This window comes from Gorilla gorilla, chromosome 22 (assembly GCF_029281585.2).
Source record: "Gorilla gorilla gorilla isolate KB3781 chromosome 22, NHGRI_mGorGor1-v2.1_pri, whole genome shotgun sequence".
Taxonomy (NCBI): domain Eukaryota; kingdom Metazoa; phylum Chordata; class Mammalia; order Primates; family Hominidae; genus Gorilla; species Gorilla gorilla.
Window position 1 is genome coordinate 6,552,416 of NC_073246.2, and position 20,061 is coordinate 6,572,476.

General features: G+C 37.6%; 1 protein-coding gene across 1 annotated transcript in view; it reads right to left on the minus strand.

Annotated features, from left to right (window-relative positions):
* Positions 1-18,680, minus strand: part of LOC129530491 (histone-lysine N-methyltransferase 2C-like) — a 41,429-nt gene extending 22,749 nt beyond the window's left edge. The window contains exons 1-5 of the mRNA XM_063702801.1: positions 18,604-18,680; positions 18,004-18,068; positions 16,517-16,729; positions 3,187-3,315; positions 996-1,115 (exon numbers count right to left, since the gene is read on the minus strand). Of these exons, the coding sequence (XP_063558871.1) occupies positions 996-1,115; positions 3,187-3,315; positions 16,517-16,729; positions 18,004-18,068; positions 18,604-18,680 (604 nt within the window). The remainder of the gene's footprint in view (positions 1-995; positions 1,116-3,186; positions 3,316-16,516; positions 16,730-18,003; positions 18,069-18,603) is intronic.
* Positions 18,681-20,061: the final 1,381 nt, after the last annotated feature.

Sequence of the window (20,061 nt, forward strand, 5' to 3'; positions counted from 1 at the left end):
GAGATCCCCCGGCAGAGTTGGAATCCAAGTCTCCCAGAATACAAAGTGGCACCTAGGAGCGGTGACCCCCGCAGCAGATCAGGGCTGAGCTCTTGAAAATGGCTCTCTGGGTTCAAATCAAAACTCGATTCCCCAGCTGTGCCACCTTGGGGCTTCCTTTGAACTCTCTTTGACTCCATTTTCCCCATTTTACAGATGGGGATAACAGAACTCCCTAACGGCCGGGCGCAGTGGCTCCCGTTTGTAATCCCAGCACTTTGGGAGGCTGAGGCAGGAGGATCGCTTGAGCACAGGAGTTCTAGGCCAGCCTGGGCAACAAAGTGAGACCCTGTCTTTGCAAAAAGCCTAAAAATTAGCTAGGCATGGTGGTTGTATGCCTGTGGTCTCCAGCTACATCAGAGGCTGAGGACAGGAGAATTGCCTGAGCTCAGGAGTGCAAGGCTGCAGTGACCCATGATTGTGCCACTGCACGCCAACCTGGGTGACATAGTGAGACCCTAAGATAGACAGATAGATAGATAGATACATACATACGTACATACATACATAGATAAAAATTGAGGTGCACTGTCACTTGAGAATTTCAAATTATGTGATAAGTATCTAAGGCAGTCAAAGAAAGGCTTTGGAGATGACCAGAAAGTACCTTATGTAACTAAGTTATTAAGTCCCTAAACCATTTATATTTAAATATAGAAAATATATTTAATAACTTGATACAGGAAAAAAGAGCTTGCCAAAAAATCTCAAAAGAATAAAGTCTATTGGATTTAAACCATTTCCTTATAAAACCTGATTGCTGTATTACAGATATGAACTCTATATGCACTCAAATCCTTTCATCAATAAAAGGCAATAAGACTCTTATTGAGTAACAATAAGAGTCAATAAGGTTCTTATTGACTGTAACATTATTTAGGATAGTTCTTTCCAATAGAAATATCAGGATCAAGGGGTTACATAAAAAAAAAAAATTTTTTAAGTCAGTACTATACCATCATCTCTGCAAGGTAACTGCTCAGAAACAGAGCCTGAGGAATCTTTTCTGATCACAGATCTTTTGGTTTTCCCTTGCCCAGTTCGACTTCTTTGCCGCACCATAAATCCACCAATACCTATCCAAAAAAGAAATTGGGTAAACTGATAAATAATTTCTCCCTACGTTTCCACAGTACACAGGATAAAAATGCTTTATCTTGAATAGTAAGTCATTTTCCAAAATTAAATCTGTGCTAGTCTAAATAAATAACCTGAGTTTTAGGTAAAATAGAAGTTAAAAACAACCAAAAAAAAAAAAAAAGGCAAAGCCACTGTTATCACTTATCAAACAGAATACAAAAAGACCTGTGTGCACTTCCTCTTCTAAACAGTATCAGTGTAAATATCAAACACTAAATTACGCTGGCTTATCTATTTGACAAATATTAGTGTCTCATACATCACATAACAGTCATGCACTGCATAATGATGTTGGTAAACAAAGGGCTGCATGTTAAGGCAGTGGTCCCATAAGATTATAATGGAGCTGAAAAATTCCCACCACATACAGACATCACCATAGTTATAACACCGTAGCACAATTACTTTATTTTTTAAAATGAATTTAGCGTACCATACAGCCTAAGTGTGTAGTAAGCTATACCATCTAGGTTTGTGGAAGTGCACTCTATGATGTTCACACAAGGATGAAAATGCCTAATAATGTATTTCTCTGAACTTAAGTGATGGATGACTGTGTCTGTATATTAACTGGCTAACTGGTACATTAGCTGGAGGACAGAAGACACAAACTACCTAGATGACACAAATATTCTTTGGCTGATATGATTTCAGGGGGACGGTGTCTGGTACTCCAAAGTATGAGGGCATTTATACATGGGACACATAGAGCCCTGTGGTTAAGAGCATGGAATCTGGAGTCAGACTATGTAATTCTGCTTACTCACTAAATACTTCTCAATGCCTCAATTCTTTCACTGGTTAAAAATGGGGGTAAGGCAAAGCAGCTTCTCATACATATGTTAAAAGGACAAATAACATAAGCGAAGTGCTTAGAATAGAGGTCTGGTACACAGTCAACACTTTAAGCTTTTGTGAAATGATATCGCTGTCTAGCAATATACTCTGTGACCTAATGGGTCCCTCAATTAGAGGGTTGACTTCCATGTGAGGCAGAGGAAAAGAAAACAGTAAATACAAGTTCCTGGAAGGAATCTGCAATGTCTAAAAAAGTACACTTATAAGCCTCATGATCAGGAAGAAATGAAATCATTTTCATAAAACGATTTAGAAGCAACTCATCTTAGGTCCTTATTATAGATATGACCTATTTAAAAGACAGGTTATCTTTTAAGGTCTCATGGAATACGAACGAAGTAAGAAAGTTCTTCCTTACATATCAAAAGGGATTTAGATCACTCTTACCAATAAAATATAAGCAATAAGAAGCATAAAGATTGTAGGAATCCAATTTAAAACCTCATTGGTAAACAGACATTAATAAACTGGCTAAGGAAAGCCTACTCAACACGTGTGAAAAGTGGAAAATAATTTTTCTTAAATAAATACATAAAAGCCTACAACTTCTGTATTGTGACAATTTTAATAATTTTTTCCAATAAGGCAAATAAAACTGACAAGCAAGACCGCTTTTCTCTCCACTCCTGAGGCACATAAGAAATGAGTGTTTAATCAGTCATGGTTTTTAACTGGACTATAAATTCTAGGAGCCATAATAACTCTGTCTTGTTCCCCTTCACACTGTATACTTACTGGCACTCCTGCATAAACACTGAAATAAGTTTTTTCAAAAAAAGATATTAGAAAGTGAATACTGAAAATTAAAAGCGTTACAGAAGTACACATCCAGAGGAACTATATAAATGGCCTTCAAACTCCAAGTATGAACAAAAGCCAATCTAGTAAAGCATTTAATAAAATGGTTAACATTTGGGATAAGGCATTCAATAATGGTTCATTGTGAAGTATTCACATATTCAAAATAAAGAACTCTGGAGCTAAAAAGTCGTATTCAAATAGTTTAGTTCTTTAATTTATGTGCACATATTTTTGTTTAGACAGTTCTTAATCCTGAATATTTAATTTTAATTGAAGTCTTCAGTATAGTATTTTTCTTTAATTAACCAAGTGTTGATGATATTGAAATGTCTACCTCAGGCACTATACCTGGTCTGTATGGTTTCCTTTTTCTCTTTTTGACACCATCTGTTCCTTCCACTCCCTTAGTTTCATCATCCACAGCTTCCCGCTCAGGACTAGATTCTGATTTTCCATCACAATCCATAAGTTCTCCTTCTGGAAAAAAGTAAATGTATACACAAAACTGGAAAAACCTATCAAATATATAATCCCTACATAATGGGGAATAAAAAGTAGGGTTGTTGCTGAGCCATTTTAATTGTACATCCCTGTTGGTAGGGAAAGTATGAAAGGAGATAGAAGCAGCCCCAAATGGTTGTAGAAATTGTGCTGCTTAGTGCAGTGTTCCCATGAAATAAAACATAATCAGAGAAGGGGAACACAGAACTCAGAGTTCTGTTAAGTGCAATCCATTTGCACTTAACACATTCACTTGCTTTTAATTATGTCTTCAGGTCCAGGTCTCTAGACTAGAACTCTCTTCTGAGCTTCAACCACAGCTATAATTGAATATTACCTAGTTACTGAAAACTGTATATCCAAAATGAACTATTAATTTAAAATAAACTTTCTCCTTTTTCCCATGTTACCTACTATCATTAAAAGGCATGGAAATGTAACCTGGAGAAGACAGAGGCCTGGAAGACCACCTTAATCATTCCTAATCTCTTTCCTCCTACAACCAAGACTCCTCAATACCTCTGAAATGCATTTTATCACTCTCTACTACCATCTTAGTCCAACCTCAGATGACTCACTATTAATACAATATGCTCCTATCTAGTTCCCCACCTCAAAGCTTACCTCTCTCCAATCAGTTCTTTAAATTACTGCATAAATGATCTTTCTATAAATATGTATCAATTTTCTGCTTAAAATCCTTTCATGTCTTCCCAATGCCCTCAAAATAAACTTCAAATTGCAAGGCCCATTACAACAGTCTCTTGTAAACTTTCCAGCTTCATCTCACTCCCTCCAGTGAACTACACTCAGTTCTTTGAATGTATCAAGCTCTTTCTTCCACTATCTTCCCCAATTTCTGCCTTCTACCTAACTTATCTTTCAGGATTTATTCTAAACTTCACTGTATTAAAGAATTCCTGATATTTAGATAAGATTATGTCAAACAGTTTTATGCTCGTATGTATGAACGTCATGCTTCATTTTTATTGGTTCTTTAAAATCTGTGTCCCTGCTAGATTATATTCTCCATGAGAACAGGTACACAGATTTTCTTAGTAACAGATGTATTGTTAGTAGGATACCTAATACATGTTCAATAAATACTTCACTGAATGAGGTAAATGGAATGCTTAGAGAATGCTATTTTAGAGAATGCTATTTTAACACTGTGGTAATCAAACTTTTCCAAGTTATATATGCTTTACATTGTATTACAGGAAAAAGACATGTTTATCAAATACATTTTAAAATCAAGTTGTTAACTCCTTCAATATTCTCAGTATTAGAGATAACGTATTTCTGTAATGGCATGAACAGGCTATTTGTCTTTTCTTTTTTATTATATTTGGTCTATATTTGAGGCCAATTCCATAACAATCTGATAATGGCTATGGACTTATGACTAAACCATGAAAAGAAAAGTTTATAGACCAGGCACGGTGGCTCATGCCCATAATCCCAGCACTTTGGGAGGTCAAAGCAGGTGGATCACTTGAGGTCAGAAGTTCCGTACCAGCTTGACCAACATAGTGAGTCTCTACTAAAAGTACAAAATTATCTGGGCGTGGTGGTACACGCCTAAAATCCCAGCTATTCAGGAGGCTGAGGCAGGAGATTGCTTGAACCCGGGAGGCAGAGGTTTCAGTGAACCGAGATCATGCCATTGCACTCCAGCCTGAGCAACAAGAGTGAAATTTCATCTCTCAAAAAAAAAAAAAAAAAAAAAAGCCGGGCGCGGTGGCTCATGCCTGTAGTCCCAGCACTTTGGGAGGCCAAGGTGGGCGGATCACGAGGTCAGATGGAGACCATCCTGGCTAACGCGGTGAAACCCCGTCTCTACTAAAAATACAAAAAATTAGCCAGGTGAGGTGGCTGGTGCCTGTAGTCCCAGCCACGTGGGAGGCTGAGGCAGGAGCATGGCGTGAACCCGGGAGGCAGAGCTTACAGTGAGCCGAGTTGGCACCATTGCACTCCAGCCTGGGTGACAGCGAGACTCTGTCTCAAAAAAAAAAAAAAAAGAGAAAGAAAGAAAGAAAAGAAAAGAAAAGAAAAAAGAAAATTACTGAAAAAAACAAACACCAAAGATGACAATACCAATTGTTTACCTTCAAATAAACCCACCTAAAAGTTAATGACAGGGAATTTTGGGTTAAGGTGGCAGACTAAATTCATACATTAAAATTACATTCTCCTGAAACCGTACTAAAAACACACTGAAATAATCTATTTTTAAAAGATAAAATCAAGCTGTGGCATGGTGGCATGCCTGTAATCCCAGCTATTTGGGAGGCTGAGGTGGGAGAAGAGAATTGCTTGAGCCCAGAAGGTTGAGGCTACAGTGAGTTATGATCACACTACTGCATTCCAGCCTGGACAACAGAGAAAGACCCAATCTCCTTAAAAAAAAAAAAAAAAGACAATAGGAAAGGAGAAAAACAACTTAACAAAGGCAAATTCTCAGTTGAGAGCAGAAAGAACTGAAAAAAAGAATCCAGTTTATAACAATCCTCAGAAGGCTGAGAAACTAGGAAAACTGGCCACCTTTGGAAATAAGTGGGAGAAAACTGAAGCAACAAGAGATTTAATTATCTGCAGAAGTTATACTCCCTACACCTGCTTCCTAGGATTACACACTGACAAGCTGCTACTCTCATTTGTGGGATGCAGGATTCCTGGGTGACCTTAAATGGAACAATGGGATGAAGATCGAAAATAGGACCAAGAAAATATGGGCATACTAAGTGTGGACAACCCCATTCTGCTGCCGTTGCCGGACCCCACATTTCCCCACTGAATTCTCAGAAAGCTAACAGCCAGATCTCTAGCCTCCAAGTATGAGGTTTGAAAAGACTGTTGTGGGGAACCTGATCAGTTCAAGAAGAACATCTAAAGATACTGAAACCAGAGGGTTCACCAAATGGTCAGCACAAATCACCCCACTAAACTTACAAATCGACAAGCACCACCACATACTCAAAGCTTTCTAATCAACTACTTAATTCCTTTTTTTAAAAATAAAAATACTATCTATCCAGTCTCCATCTTTAGTTCTTCACTTTTAATCATGCATGTACCATAAAGATTATCTGACAATGGTCTATAACAAGCTTGTCCAACCTGCAGCCAAGATGCTTTAAATGCAGCCCAACACAAATTCATAAACTTTCATAAAACATTATGAGACTTTTTATGAGGTTTTTTTTTTTTTAAAAAGCTCATCAGCTACCATTAGTGTATTTTACGTGTGGCCCAAGACAACGCTTCTTCCAATGTGGGCCATGGAAGCCAGAAGATCTGCAACACCCTTGATCTGTAACATAAAAGACAGAGACCTGAGAACATAAAAGACAATTTGGAATTAACAGACTAAGTAGGAAGTAAAGAAAATCTTCAAAAAGATTAAAATCCTCTGAGGGATAATATAAGATACCCTTGAGGCAAGAATAGGATGCTATAAAAGAAACATTCAAAGGGAGGAAAGAAAGCTCTTGAAATAACTGAAATAAAAACAAAACTCAGTAGAGGAAGATAAAATAAGGACATGAATTGGAAAGAAGCAGAGAAAAACTGAGTATGTTTCACATCTGAAAAGCAGAATTCTGGAAAAAGAGAGGGAATTGTTATCAATAATATAGTTCAAGAACATTTCCTACCACTGAAGGATATAAGACAGCAGACTGAAAGAGACCACTCAGTGCCTAACAAAACAGATTTTAAATGTCAAAAATAGACAAAAACAGACGTTATCCTCATGAAATTTTAGAACACTGAGGACAAAGAATTTCCTAAAATCTTAAGAGCTTCCAAGAAAACACAGGTCACATAGAAAAAACCGAGTTCTTCATATACTAGAAACTAAAAGACGGTGGATCAATTGACTAAAAATGATAAATGAAAATGTATTTCCAACCTGGAAAAGATGAGTCAGGTAGGAAGGTAAAATAAAGACATTTTCAGAAGTATATAATGCTCAAAACTTACCTTCCACACATTCTCTGTCAGGGAGCTACGGAAGATACGTTCCACCCAAATTGAGGGAAGAAATAAAGGGAAATTCATGAAATTGCAGAAAACACATGTAACACAGGAGAGAACAGAAGATGATCTCCAGGATGATAAAGAGGAAATCCCCAAATTAATCATATGTAATGATTTGTGGCCAAGGATAGCACTGGATCTAGTACAAAGGCCACCTTTCACCTGAAATAATGCACACAAGGACAGTAAAAACCAAGAGAGCACTTTTATTGATGAGGTTCATAGTGACACCAGTAAGCATACATGTTGAGACAAATGGCATAAAGTAGCACATACAGTGCCCTAACACAAGTGGTATCACTGTAGCTAAAGTCTCTACTAACCAACATCTTCACAAGGGCCTTCTGATTCCCACAGGCTGAAATAAAGAAAAAGACCATTATCGGCCAGGCACGGAGGCTCATGCCTGTAATCCCAGCACTTTGGGAGGCTGAGGTGGGTGGATCACGAGGTCAGGAGATAGAGACAATCCTGGCTAACACGGTGAAAACCCGTCTCTACTAAAAATACAAAAAATTAGCCAGGCGTGGTGGCGGGTGCCTGTAGTCCCAGCTACTCCAGAGGCTGAGGCAAGAGAATGGCATGAACTTGGGAAGCAGAGCTTGCAGTGAGCCGAGATTGCGCCACTACACTCCAGCCTGGGCGACAAAGCAAGACTCCGTCAAAAGAAACGAAGAAAAGAGAAGAGAAGAGACGAGACGAGGACAGAAAGAAAGACAGAAAGAAAAGAAAAGAAAAGAGAAAAAGTCCGTTATCACTCAAATATGAGAAATTCTCCCATATATACGTACTTGTATCTAGATGACTAATCTCTGGAAAGTTAAAAGAAAACACTGGTTCTTTCCAAGGAAGGGATGGCCAAAAGGTAGGCTAACTTAACATTGTTCACTCTTTTTAAGACCTTTGTATTTCTTGTATCATGCACAGGTATTGCCTATTCAAAAACAAACCTACAACAGGGAAAGACTGAAAGCTTTTCTTCAATATCTGCTACAAGGCAAGGATGCCTACTCTTAACACTTATTTTCAACATAGTCCTAGCCAGAGCAATCACATAAGAAAAGGAAGTAAAAGGCATCAGCAGAAAAAAGGGGGTAAAATTATCCCTGTGTGCAGATGACATGATCTTGTATGTAGAAACCCCTAAAAATTCCACAGTTACTAGAATAAATGAATTCAGTCAAGTAGCAGGATACAAAATCAATATACAAAAATCAGATGTATTTCTTTATACAAATAATGATCTGAAAAAAAATCAAGAAAACATTTCCACTTAAAATAACATCAAAAAAATAAAACACTGGGGAACAAATTTAATGAAGGAAGTGAAAGCTTTATATACTAAACACTATAAAATACAGACAAAGTAAACTGAAGACACACAGCCGGGCATGGTGGCTCACGCCTGTAATCCCAGCACTTTGGGAGGCCAAGGCGGGTAGATCACCTGAAGTCAGGAGTTCAAGACCAGCCTGGCCAACATGGCGAAACCCTGTCTCTACTAAAAATACAAAAATTGGCCAGGCGGGCGTGGTGGCAGGCACCTGTAATCCCAGCTACTTGGGGGGCTGAGGCAGCAGAATTGCTTGAAACCAGGAGGAGGCGGAGGTTGCAGTGAGCTGAGATCACACCACTGCACTTCTGCCTGGGCAACAGAGTGTGACTTTGTCTCAAAAAACAGAAAAAAGCTAAAGACACAAATAAATATAACGATATCCCCAAGTTTGTGGATTGGAAGAATATTGTTAAAACCTCCATACTATCCAAAGTGATCTACAGATTCAATGCAATCCCTATCAAATTTCCAAAGGCATTTTTCATAAAAATAGAAAACACAATTCTAAAATTTGTATTAAATCATAAAAGACGCTGAATAGCCAAAAGAATCTTGAGAAAGAAAAACAAAGTAGGAGGTATCACACTACCTGATTTCAACTTATATTACAAAGTGATAGTTATCAAAACAGTATGGTACTGGCATAAAAACAGACACATGGATCAATGGAACTGAATACAGAGCCCAAAAATAAACCCAAGCATATATTATGAGCTAATTTTTGACAAGTCCAACAAGATACAATAGGGAAAAGATGGTGTCTTCAATAAGTAGTGGTAAGAAAACTAGATATCTATATGCAAAAGAATGAAACTGGACCTGATGCCTATCTTACACATCATACATAAAAAGCAACTCAAAATAGATTAAATACCTAACACCTGAAACCATAAACCTCCTTGAAGGAAATTTAGGAGAAAAATTTCTTAATATCCTCCTTGACAATGATTTTTTGGATATCCCATCAAAAGCTCAGGTAGCAAAAGCAAAAATAAGCAAGTGGGACTACATCAAGCAAATAAGCTTCTGCATAGCAGTAAAAAAAAAAAAAAAAAACAAAACAGGGGTAAAAAGGTAGCACAGGGATTAGGGGAAAATATTGGCAAACCACACATCTGATAAGGGGTTAAAATCCAAAACATATAAAGAACTCACACAACTCAGTAGCCAAAAAAAAAAAAAAAACCCAAATAACTGGATTTTAAAATAGGCAAGGACCTGAATAGCCATTTTTCCAAAGTCACACTAATGGTCAAATGGTATATGAAAAGATGCTCAACATCATAATCATGAGGAAAATGAAAATTAAAACCACAATAGATATCATCTCATGTCTCTTAGAATGACTATTATCAAAAAGGCAAAGACATAAGTGTTGGTGAGGATGTGTAGAAAACGAAACCTTTGTACATGGTTGATAGGAATGTAAATTAGTATAGCCATTATTGAAAACAGTATAGAGTTTCCTTAAAAAAAATACAACTACCATAAGATCCAACAATGCCTCTGTTGGGCATATATTCAATGGTAATAAAATCAGCATCTGAGAGAGACATCTGCACTCCCACGTTCATGGCGGCATTACTTCCAATAGCCAAGATATGGAAACAAACTAAGTGTCCTGATGGACAATTTACTTACCCATTCAAGGACAGATGAATGGATAAAGAAATTGTGACGTTTGTATATACATATATTAAGTCCTCCCTTAATGTCATCAATAGGTTCTTGGGAACTGAGACGTTAAGCTAAATGAACATACAGCAGGTCCTCAAGTAACACTGTTTCCTTCAATCTAATTTTGGCATAATGCAAAATGAAAAAAAAAATCAGTTTTGTCATACTTTTTTTCCCCTCTTAACCACAGTTTCTAAGAACTTACTGATGACAATGAGGACTTTATACAATGGAATAGTTAGCTTTAAGAAAGGAGATACTGCCATTTGTGACAACATGGATGAACCGGGAGGAAAGTATACTAAATAAAGTAAGCCAGACACAGAAAAATACTGTATGATCTCACTTAATAAGCAGAATGGGAGGCAGTGGGGTGAGAAGCTGAACGTATAGAGAGTAGAATGGTGGTTTTCAAGGGTCTGGAGGTAGGGGATGGGTGGGATGGGCAGAAGTAGGTCGGAGGGTACAAATCTGCAGTTAGGTAAGATGAATAATTCTAGAGATCAAATTAATACACAGCATGAGAACCATAGTTAATAATATTGTGTACAGAAAATTTGCTGAAAGAGATTTTAGGTGTACACACACAGAAACTATGGAAGGTGAAGGATACAGACATTTGTTTGACCATAGTAATCATTTCACTGTGTATACAAAGCATGTTGTATGCCTCAGATATGTATAATAAAAAATGAAAAAAACCAAAAAACTGTATCCTACCTTCCAAAAACAGTTTCAAATGCATTATGTCTTTGGATTTAGCAAGGAATTCACCTTTGCAGGCCCACTTACATACAACATTATAAATATAGCAGGTGATATATTGTACTATTCATAGCAAAAGATTGAAAGAAAGCCGGGCACGGTGGCTCACGCCTGTAATCCCAGCACTTTGGGAGGCCGAAGCAGGCATATCACGAGGTCAGGAGATCGAGACCATCCTGACTAACATGGTAAAACCCCGTCTCTACTAAAAATACAAAAAAATTAGGCGGGCATGGTGGCGGGCGCCTGTAGTCCCAGCTACTCAGGAGGCTGAGGCAGGAGAATGGCGTGAACCCAGGAGGCGGAGCTTGCAGTGAGCGAAGATCGTGCCACTGCACTCCAGCCTGGGTGACAGAGCAAGACTCTGTCTCAAAAAAAAAAAAAAAAAGATTGAAAGACACCCAAAGGTCTATCAACAGGGGAAAGAACAGGTAAATTAAATTGCTTATATTTCCATACAAAGGAATATTTGCAGCCATAAAAAAATGAAGGACAGTAAAAAGTAGTAAGACAAAAGGAATAAAATATATATATACACACACACACAAAAATATATATATATATACACACACATTTCCTTGTACATGCATAAAACACATCTGGAAGGTTACACGAGAAACCTCTGAGGTTTCTGGAGATGTAAACTGGGGGCATGAAGGCATGGGAAAGGGAGAGAATTCACTGTTTACCTTTTTATTATTTTCCAATTTTAAATCATTTGAATGTATAACTTGTCTAAAAATCAAATTTTAAAAGTTGAGGGAATTAACATTACAGAAAGTAACAAACCTCAAGGAAGCAGCCACCTTCACCAGATGGACAGTATACCTCACTCTTCCCACGCTCCAGTAGTTACTGAATGCCACTCCCCTCCCTCCATTCAGTCTGCCCCACCTGCTGGCCTTCTAGAGCCTCAGTGCAGTCCTATTCCCACACCTCCAAACACATCCATACACTGTGATGGTCAATCTGGGACCACCAGTTGAGAGGAAATGTGTTGTGTTTCCACTCTTGAGACAAACAGAGTGTTATTTTATTGAGGTTTGGGATTTTTTTCTTGCATTAACAGGGTTTCTAGATCCCAGTAGGTGAATGAGAAAGAAGTATGCTTTTATTGCATAAGGAATTTGTTTCTGATACACCAAAGTGATGAAGTATGACTTTTCTTAAAGAAGTGGTTATTAGAAGAGTTAAAAATCAATAGAAACAAAAAGTCATAGGTATTGTTCCAATACTCCAGGAACATCACAATTTGGATTCTGTAGATGTGTGTAATATAATGTGTAATAATACATTCTGACAACCTCAAGTTGAAAACTGCACAGCCGAAGATCACTTATAGTCAGTAACACTTTTCAAACTTTAATTTTAAATTCATCAAGTCTCTCCCTAATATATCATACTTTTTAATAAAGGAAACTGTCAGATACGCTATAATACAGAGGAAAACGTTTATATACTCTTTCATTATAATTTTTCCACAACTTCCAAAATGAAGAAAAAGACATGGAAACATTAAGTTCAGAGAATAATTGTGGCAGACAATTCCCTCCTCCTGAAAGTTCAATTACCCCAACACAGGCATAATTTCTTACTAACTCAAAAGGAACTGAATTCACATATAAAGACAAACGTGGGATTCTGTTGAGTTCTGTTGGACAGAGAACACAATTGCTCAAGCACTGGTTGGGCACTTGTATTCTAATAGCTCACGGTTACTGAGCACTCCATGTCTGGGAAGAGCCAGTGCTGGGTGCCTGGCATGCATCCTTGCACCTCATCAGCACAACTATCCTATGGGCTCATCCTGGTTAACCTATTTTATAAATGAGAACACTAGCATCAGAGAAGTTAAAAAATTTGCCTAAAAACATCCAGAGTAGGTTTCATCGTTGCCCACTACTTTATAATGCTTTCCCAAGGGTACTGAGACGTTATCAAAACATGTTAGTGAAACAGTCTAAAACATCACAAATTTTAGGTTAATAAAAAATACCCAGAAAAGGGCAGCGTTATTAGAAATCTCAGCATAACGTAATAATAAGAACTTATGATGATTGTATTCTTTTCCTATTTTTTCTCCCATACAGGCATATGAAATACCATAAAACTTATTTTAGGGGTGTGTGTGTACATGTAGTTTCAGGATAATATAGTAATCTAAAACATTTTTGATATGGCAAAGTGTGGCAATACTAAATTTTTAAAAAGGATTTTTATTTAGCAAACAGAAAGCAAAAATGTTGTCTAAGTAACATGCATTTATTTTATCCCTAGGAATGTACCTTTCCTTCTGCAAAGGATGTGAGATCCTGGCATGTAAATGAACATGAGGGACTAGTCATGAAAATACTGTATATTCAATTCCTTAAATTCTAAAATTGTCTTAGCATTTAACATCCAACACACTAACAATCTTTTTTCATATTCAATAAAAATAAGGACAAATTCAGTAAACTCAGATGGGCTATTTTATCACGTAAATTTTAAAAAAGCAAGGGCAATTTTTCAACTGATTTTCTTTTACCCTGATACGAGTCAATGAGAAAATATGAAATTGAAACATATCACCATTTCTCAGTGTTTACAAGTGGTAAGTCACAAGGAAAACCTTCCAAGGTCTTCTGTGTTGCTTTAAAAAGGTATTATAATCACATAATTTGGGAAACAATGTGTACTATTATCAAGAAACCTTTCATATTTTGTGAAATGGAGCACTTCCCAAATTTAAGAGACTATGGAAACCTTTTTCAGACATTTTTTAACATCCTCAGAAATGGAAATTCTTGTTAATGCTGATCTGATCAATTCCTCCAAGTATATGGACTACTTCTTTGCAAACTCCAAGCCCCCAAATCAAATTACCTGTTCAACTGTATCTGAAAATCAGTTACATACAAGCATCAGAAAGTGTTTCTCCCAGCAACATAGACCCAAAACACACTAAAAAACAAAAATTATCAAGAACATACAAAAGACATATCTTTTCATGTATTTATTTATTTTTTGAGATGGAGTCTCACTCTGTCACCAGGCTGGAGTGCAGTGGCTCGATCTTGGCTCACTGCAACCTCTGCCTCCTGGGTTCAAGCAATCCTCTGCCTCTGCCTCCCAAATAGCTGGGATTACAGGTGCCTGCCACCACGCCCAGCTAATTTTTGTATTTTTAGTAAAGACAAGGTTTCACCATGTTGGCCAGGATGGTCTTGATCTCCTGACCTCAGGTGATCCACCCACCTTGGCCTCCCAAAGTGCTGGGATTACAGGCATGAGCCACCGAGCCCGGCCACAAAAGACATGCCTTTTCAAAGCCACAATTACCTCTCACCTGGACCATTGTTTCTCACTGATCTACCTGTCATAACTCCTGCACCTAATCATATACTTATATCATAGGAGAGTGTTCCTCTTAAAATATAAATAAGATCATGGTGTTCTTCTTTTGAGGAACATTCAATGGCCTCCTATTCCATTGCTATTAAGCACAAACTACTGACACATCACCTTATGGTTGTGTGAGATATACTGAGCCGTCCTTCTTTTCCTTACATCTCTAATCTTCTCACCTTCTGACTGTCCCCTCTGCTCACTCTGTTGGTCTCCACAACACTCTTCAAACATGCTCAGCACACTCTCACCCAGAGCCTTTACACTGGCTTCCTCACTGTCTGGGATGCTCTTCTCTCAGGTAATCAAGTGGCTCACTCACTCACCTCTTTAAAATCTGTGCTCAAATACTGCTTTCTGTTCATATGGACCCTAAACACCTGTCTGTACTTCCAATTCCTTTTTTTTTTTTTTTTTTTTTTTTTGGAGACGGAGTCTTGCTCTGTTACCCACGCTGGAGTGCAGTGGTGCAATCTCGGCTCACTGTAACCTCCGCCTCCAGGTTCAAGCAATTCTCCTGCCTTGGCCTCCCAAGTAGCTGTGATTACAGGTGCATGCCACTGAGCCTGGCTAATTTTTGTATTTTTAGCAGAGAACGGGTTTCACCATGTTGGCCAGTCTGGTCTCGAACTCCTGACCTCAAGTGATCTACCTACCTTGGCCTCCCAAAGTGCTGAGATTACAGGCATAAGCCACTGTGCCTGGCCAGGCAATTCCTCTTTATCAAACTTAATTTTTACCATGGGACTTGCCAAACACATTATAATTAACTGATTTTTTTTAAGAGTTGAGTTACCTAACATTAAAATATAAACTCTATGCAGAGAATTCTACCTGTTTTGTACACTGATATGATTTCCAACATCTGACATACAGTAGGTATTCAATAAATTCTATTGTCTCAAAGCCGGCTGCAGTGGCACATGCCTATAGTACCTGCTACTTGAGAGGCTGAGGCAGGAGGATCACTTGAGCCGAGGAGTTGGAAACCAGCCTGGGCAATGTAACAAGACACTGCCCCTTAAAAAAAAAAAAAAAAAAAAAAAACTATGAAATAAAATGTAATGGAACAGAAATAATTATCGCTTCAATTCTGAATCAGTTGAAAATAAATAACCACCCCAAAAATGAGGAAACCTACAGTAATCCTCTTTAATTCATATTGGATTTTAGGTTACTATTAAAATATTTTGCTATCTCAAGAATTCAGCAGGCTGAGCAGAGCAGATGGCTTGAGCCCAGGAGTTCAAGACCAGTCTTGGCAAAATGGCAAAACCCCATCTCTACAAAAAAATACAAAAATTAGCCAGGCGTGGTGGCCCGCATCCATGCTCCCAGCTACTCAGGAGGCTGAGGTAGGAGGGTCGCATGAACCCAGTAGGCAGAGGTTGTAGTAAGCCAAGATCATGCCACTGCACTCTAACCTGGGCAACAGAGCAAGACCCTGTCTCCCAACCAAAAAAAAAAAAAAAAAAAGAATTCAGCTAGAAAAACCTTATATTTACTTTGATTAAGAAAATGTTTATAAACCAATACTTTATGATGCACACTGGTGAATATTAAGTTATACCTGAAGTAATATTAAATGACAGCTTTTCCATTTCTAGAATGTATGCATCAACTACCTTCACTTAAACATGGTATTATCCAAGCTCACAGTATCTGAGAAGGTTTGTGTCGTTATCTAGCAAACTAAAGTCAAGCCCCCTGTATTTCCCCACCTGTGATCTTCAAAGATATGGTGCTCCTTGAGATTTCTGTAAGGTAGGTCTGTTCTAAAACGTGTGAAAGGAAGAGAACCTGAAAAGGCAAGGTCTAAGAAGATCACTCATTTGGAGATGGCAAGGGTCACATCGGGGTTATCTAAGTCAGTGTGATTTACCCTTTGGTAAATCATACACATATTTCAAAAGTTACTTTATATGCTGTAATTCTTGCACACATATTTCATGGAAAATAAATTAGTATTACCTCGACTATCATCCATATCACCATCCCTTGAATGTTCTGATTGGATGTCTGGAGGGGTCTGAAGGATGGCCACGCTATTCTGATTTATAATCTTTAATTTCAGTTTTGGTTTTGACAGTTTTCTTCTTGGAACTTCAACTGTGAGGCTCTGTAACTGAGTCATCCCTGATTCAGTCAAACACACACCATCCTGGGTATAAGTCTTGGGTGGGTCTAAAATTACAAAATCCCAAGAATACAAATTTAAACTTTCATTTTAAATTTGACTGATTACTGATTACCGATTACTGATACCCATGTCAAGGGAATGTGACTGTAGTTCTAGAAAGCAATTACGTATCTATGAAATGCATGAATAATTAACTTCATGAAACCCAATAAAAACTAGGAAAAATAGGTCAAACTTCCTTGGATTATAGGCAGAAATGTTACATGTTTTTAAAAAAATGGTCTTCCTGGGCCGGGTGCGGGGGCTCATGCCTGTAATCCCAGCACTCTGGGAGGCCGAGGCGGCAGGCAGATCACGAGGTCAGGAGATCGAGACCATCCTGGCTAACATAGTGAAACCCTGTCTCTTCTAAAAATACAAAAAATTAGCCGGGCATGGTGGTGGGCACCTGTAATCCCAGCTATGCGGGAGGCTGAGGCAGGAGAATCGCTTGAACCCGGGAGGCGAGGGTTGCAGTGAGCCGAGATCGTGCCACTGCACTCCAGCCTGCGTGACAGGGTGAGACTCCGTCTCAAAAAAGTCTTCCTGGCATTTCTATTTTCATGTCCCAATAAAAAGAGTTAGAAGCACTGCAAAGAAATGCAATGCTCAGCTAATCCACTATGAGCTTTTTCCTGGAAAAGATCAAAAGGCAGGGATCTATTTACACAAGAAAAGAGAGAATACTCCAGAAGCTCATCTGGAAAAATCAGAGTATCAACATAATTACTAATAGGGAGAAGTAATAAATAAGTACAAATCCTGCAGATTTAATTTTAAATGTACAAAACTGTTGTTCCTTAGAACAATTCCTGTACTATCCAAATGTTTTTGTATCAGGTGCTATTAAATACAAGTATTCAAAAGAATGACTGTTTAATAAGAATATCATATTAATCACCATACTAGGCTTATTAATTATTTTAAAAAATTAAGAGATTGAATTAATTCTAAAAGAAATCTGCTTGCTAACTAGGCGGTATTTTCTGCTAACTGATAATTAAGCACAGTAATATATCAATGAAACCAAAGTAAGTATGGCATTAATGGTTATTCTAAGAGCTGTTATTTTTGTTGCCAACTTGCTGAAATTTATAGGAATACTGCCCCAGTAAAGCTGGATGACATTTTGTATATCATTGTGGAAATGATTACCAACATTATGGAATTTGGATAGAACACCCATATGATTGAAGCAGATTTTACAAGTGGTAAGCCAATTATGTAAAAATTAAGCAAAGTAAATTAATTAAATTAAGTAAAGCATTTCAAATTTTACCTAGCTCTTTTACTTTTGTGACAATTTGTGCTACAAGTGAAGTCCACAGCAGTCTGAGGAAGGCACTGAAATGAAAAAAAAAAATCCAGGTAATTCTTTTCAGAAAAGGTAAAGTGTATTTACATACTTATATATGATTAAATTTTCTGTTTCTATACTCATTTTATTAAAATAAATGTTTGAACACTAAAGTTAAAAGCACTTTTTAAAGCAACAACAAAACAAGAAGTGATGAAGGAAATACTCAAGTCATGGAGGAAAACCTGGCTAAGAAAGAATCAACACATTGGATTTTGACATATTGTCAATAACTACAAGATCATGTTCCTTGGAAGCAAAATTATAGTTTACATCTAAAGTATGTGCTTTTTATTGTTTCATGTAAATTGTTTTATAACAAGTTGTGATAAGTCATGTATAACCAACAATAATATTTTTCATAAAATACTTGTCAAAGTAAGTTTCACAAAGATAAAATAGAGTAGAGCTAAGCTAATTCATTGGTCATGGACAGTAAGGTGCAAATGAGTGGTACAAGAGTGCAGACTCACAGTTTAAATTATTCTCTTACCATTAGGCGCAGGCATATAGGGTCTGCACATGTTACAATCAAAACCAATGTCTGCTACATTTTCCACTTCTTCCTCAGTATTTAAGTTCTGACCAACTGCATGCATCCATCTAAAAAGACCATATTTGTACATTTTTTTAAAAAAATGGAATATACTGAGAACTGCTACCTTTTAAACCTGTAACACTGAGTCTTCAAACTTAAAAGCCCTAAGCCTCACATGCTCCTCCTACCTTGCCCTTTTCTCCTAACTATCCCTATTAACAGAAAAACTTTCATAGAGCTAAGGAGGAAATAAAAAGGAATGAGAACAACTATTAGAGAGGAAGCAAAGCACATTACATAAGGAAGCTAATTATTTTATAATCATATATTAAATATTTCAAAGACAGCAAGGAAGCTAGTTAGGGCAAACACAAAGGTATTCAGAAAACTGCAAATGGCAGTGCTAGCATATATGGGCTCCAGGCAATGCATCTAACTTGAAGTAGACATATCTCATGGAAAGCGATGTTGAATGGTAATTGGGAAATAAAGTAAAAAGTTGTCTTGCAATGGAACAGATAATTAGTAGCCAGAGTCCCAAGAATACTGTACTACTGATAAAATAATACTATCAATATATGTTCACTGCTTAACTTCTGAAGAGTACAACAATATACCAATGAAAGCAAGGAAACATTCTTGATTTTGAAATTCCACATAATTATGTAGGGAGGGCAGAAGGTGCTATCTAATACCTAGATATCTAGTATCTAGAGCTTTAAGAGAAAGTGGTTTAAGGAGAACAGAAAGTGTTAGATATTTTTTATAATCTATTAAAAGATTCAGAAACCCTTCATAAGAAACGGCATAGATGAAGGCAATAATTCTCCATCTAATTTCAAGGGATTCCTAAACCCTCAAAAAGGCCTAAATTAAAAATCTTTAGTCTTGGGTGGACACAGTGGCTCACGCCTATAATAATAAAACTTTGGGAGGCTGAGGTGGGCAGATCACAAGGTCAAAAGATGGAGACCATCCTGGCCAACATGGTGAAACCGTCTCTACTAAAAATACAAAAATTAGCTGGGCGTGGTGGCATGCACCTGTAGTCCCAGCTACTCCGGAGGCTGAGGCAGGAGAATCGCTTGAACCCAGGAGGTGGAGGTGGAGTTTGCAGTGAGCCAAGATAGCGCCCCTGCACTCCAGCCTGGCGACAGAGCAAGACTCTGTCTCTAAATTTAAAAACAAAACAAAACAGAACTTTAGTCTGGAGTTGAGAATTCAAAACAGGAAATCAATTCTGTAAGTTTCTAGGTGACTAAAAATCTACAAGGCAAAAAGTTCTGTACCTAAAACTTGTGATTAAGGAAAAGCTATTTTCCATTTTTTTTTTTGCTACATTTCAGAGAGAAAAGCTTTACAAAGATGAAAAAATAGCACAATACCTATCACGTTGTCTACACTGCAGAATAAGATCTTCTTCTCTATAGTTTCAATAGCAG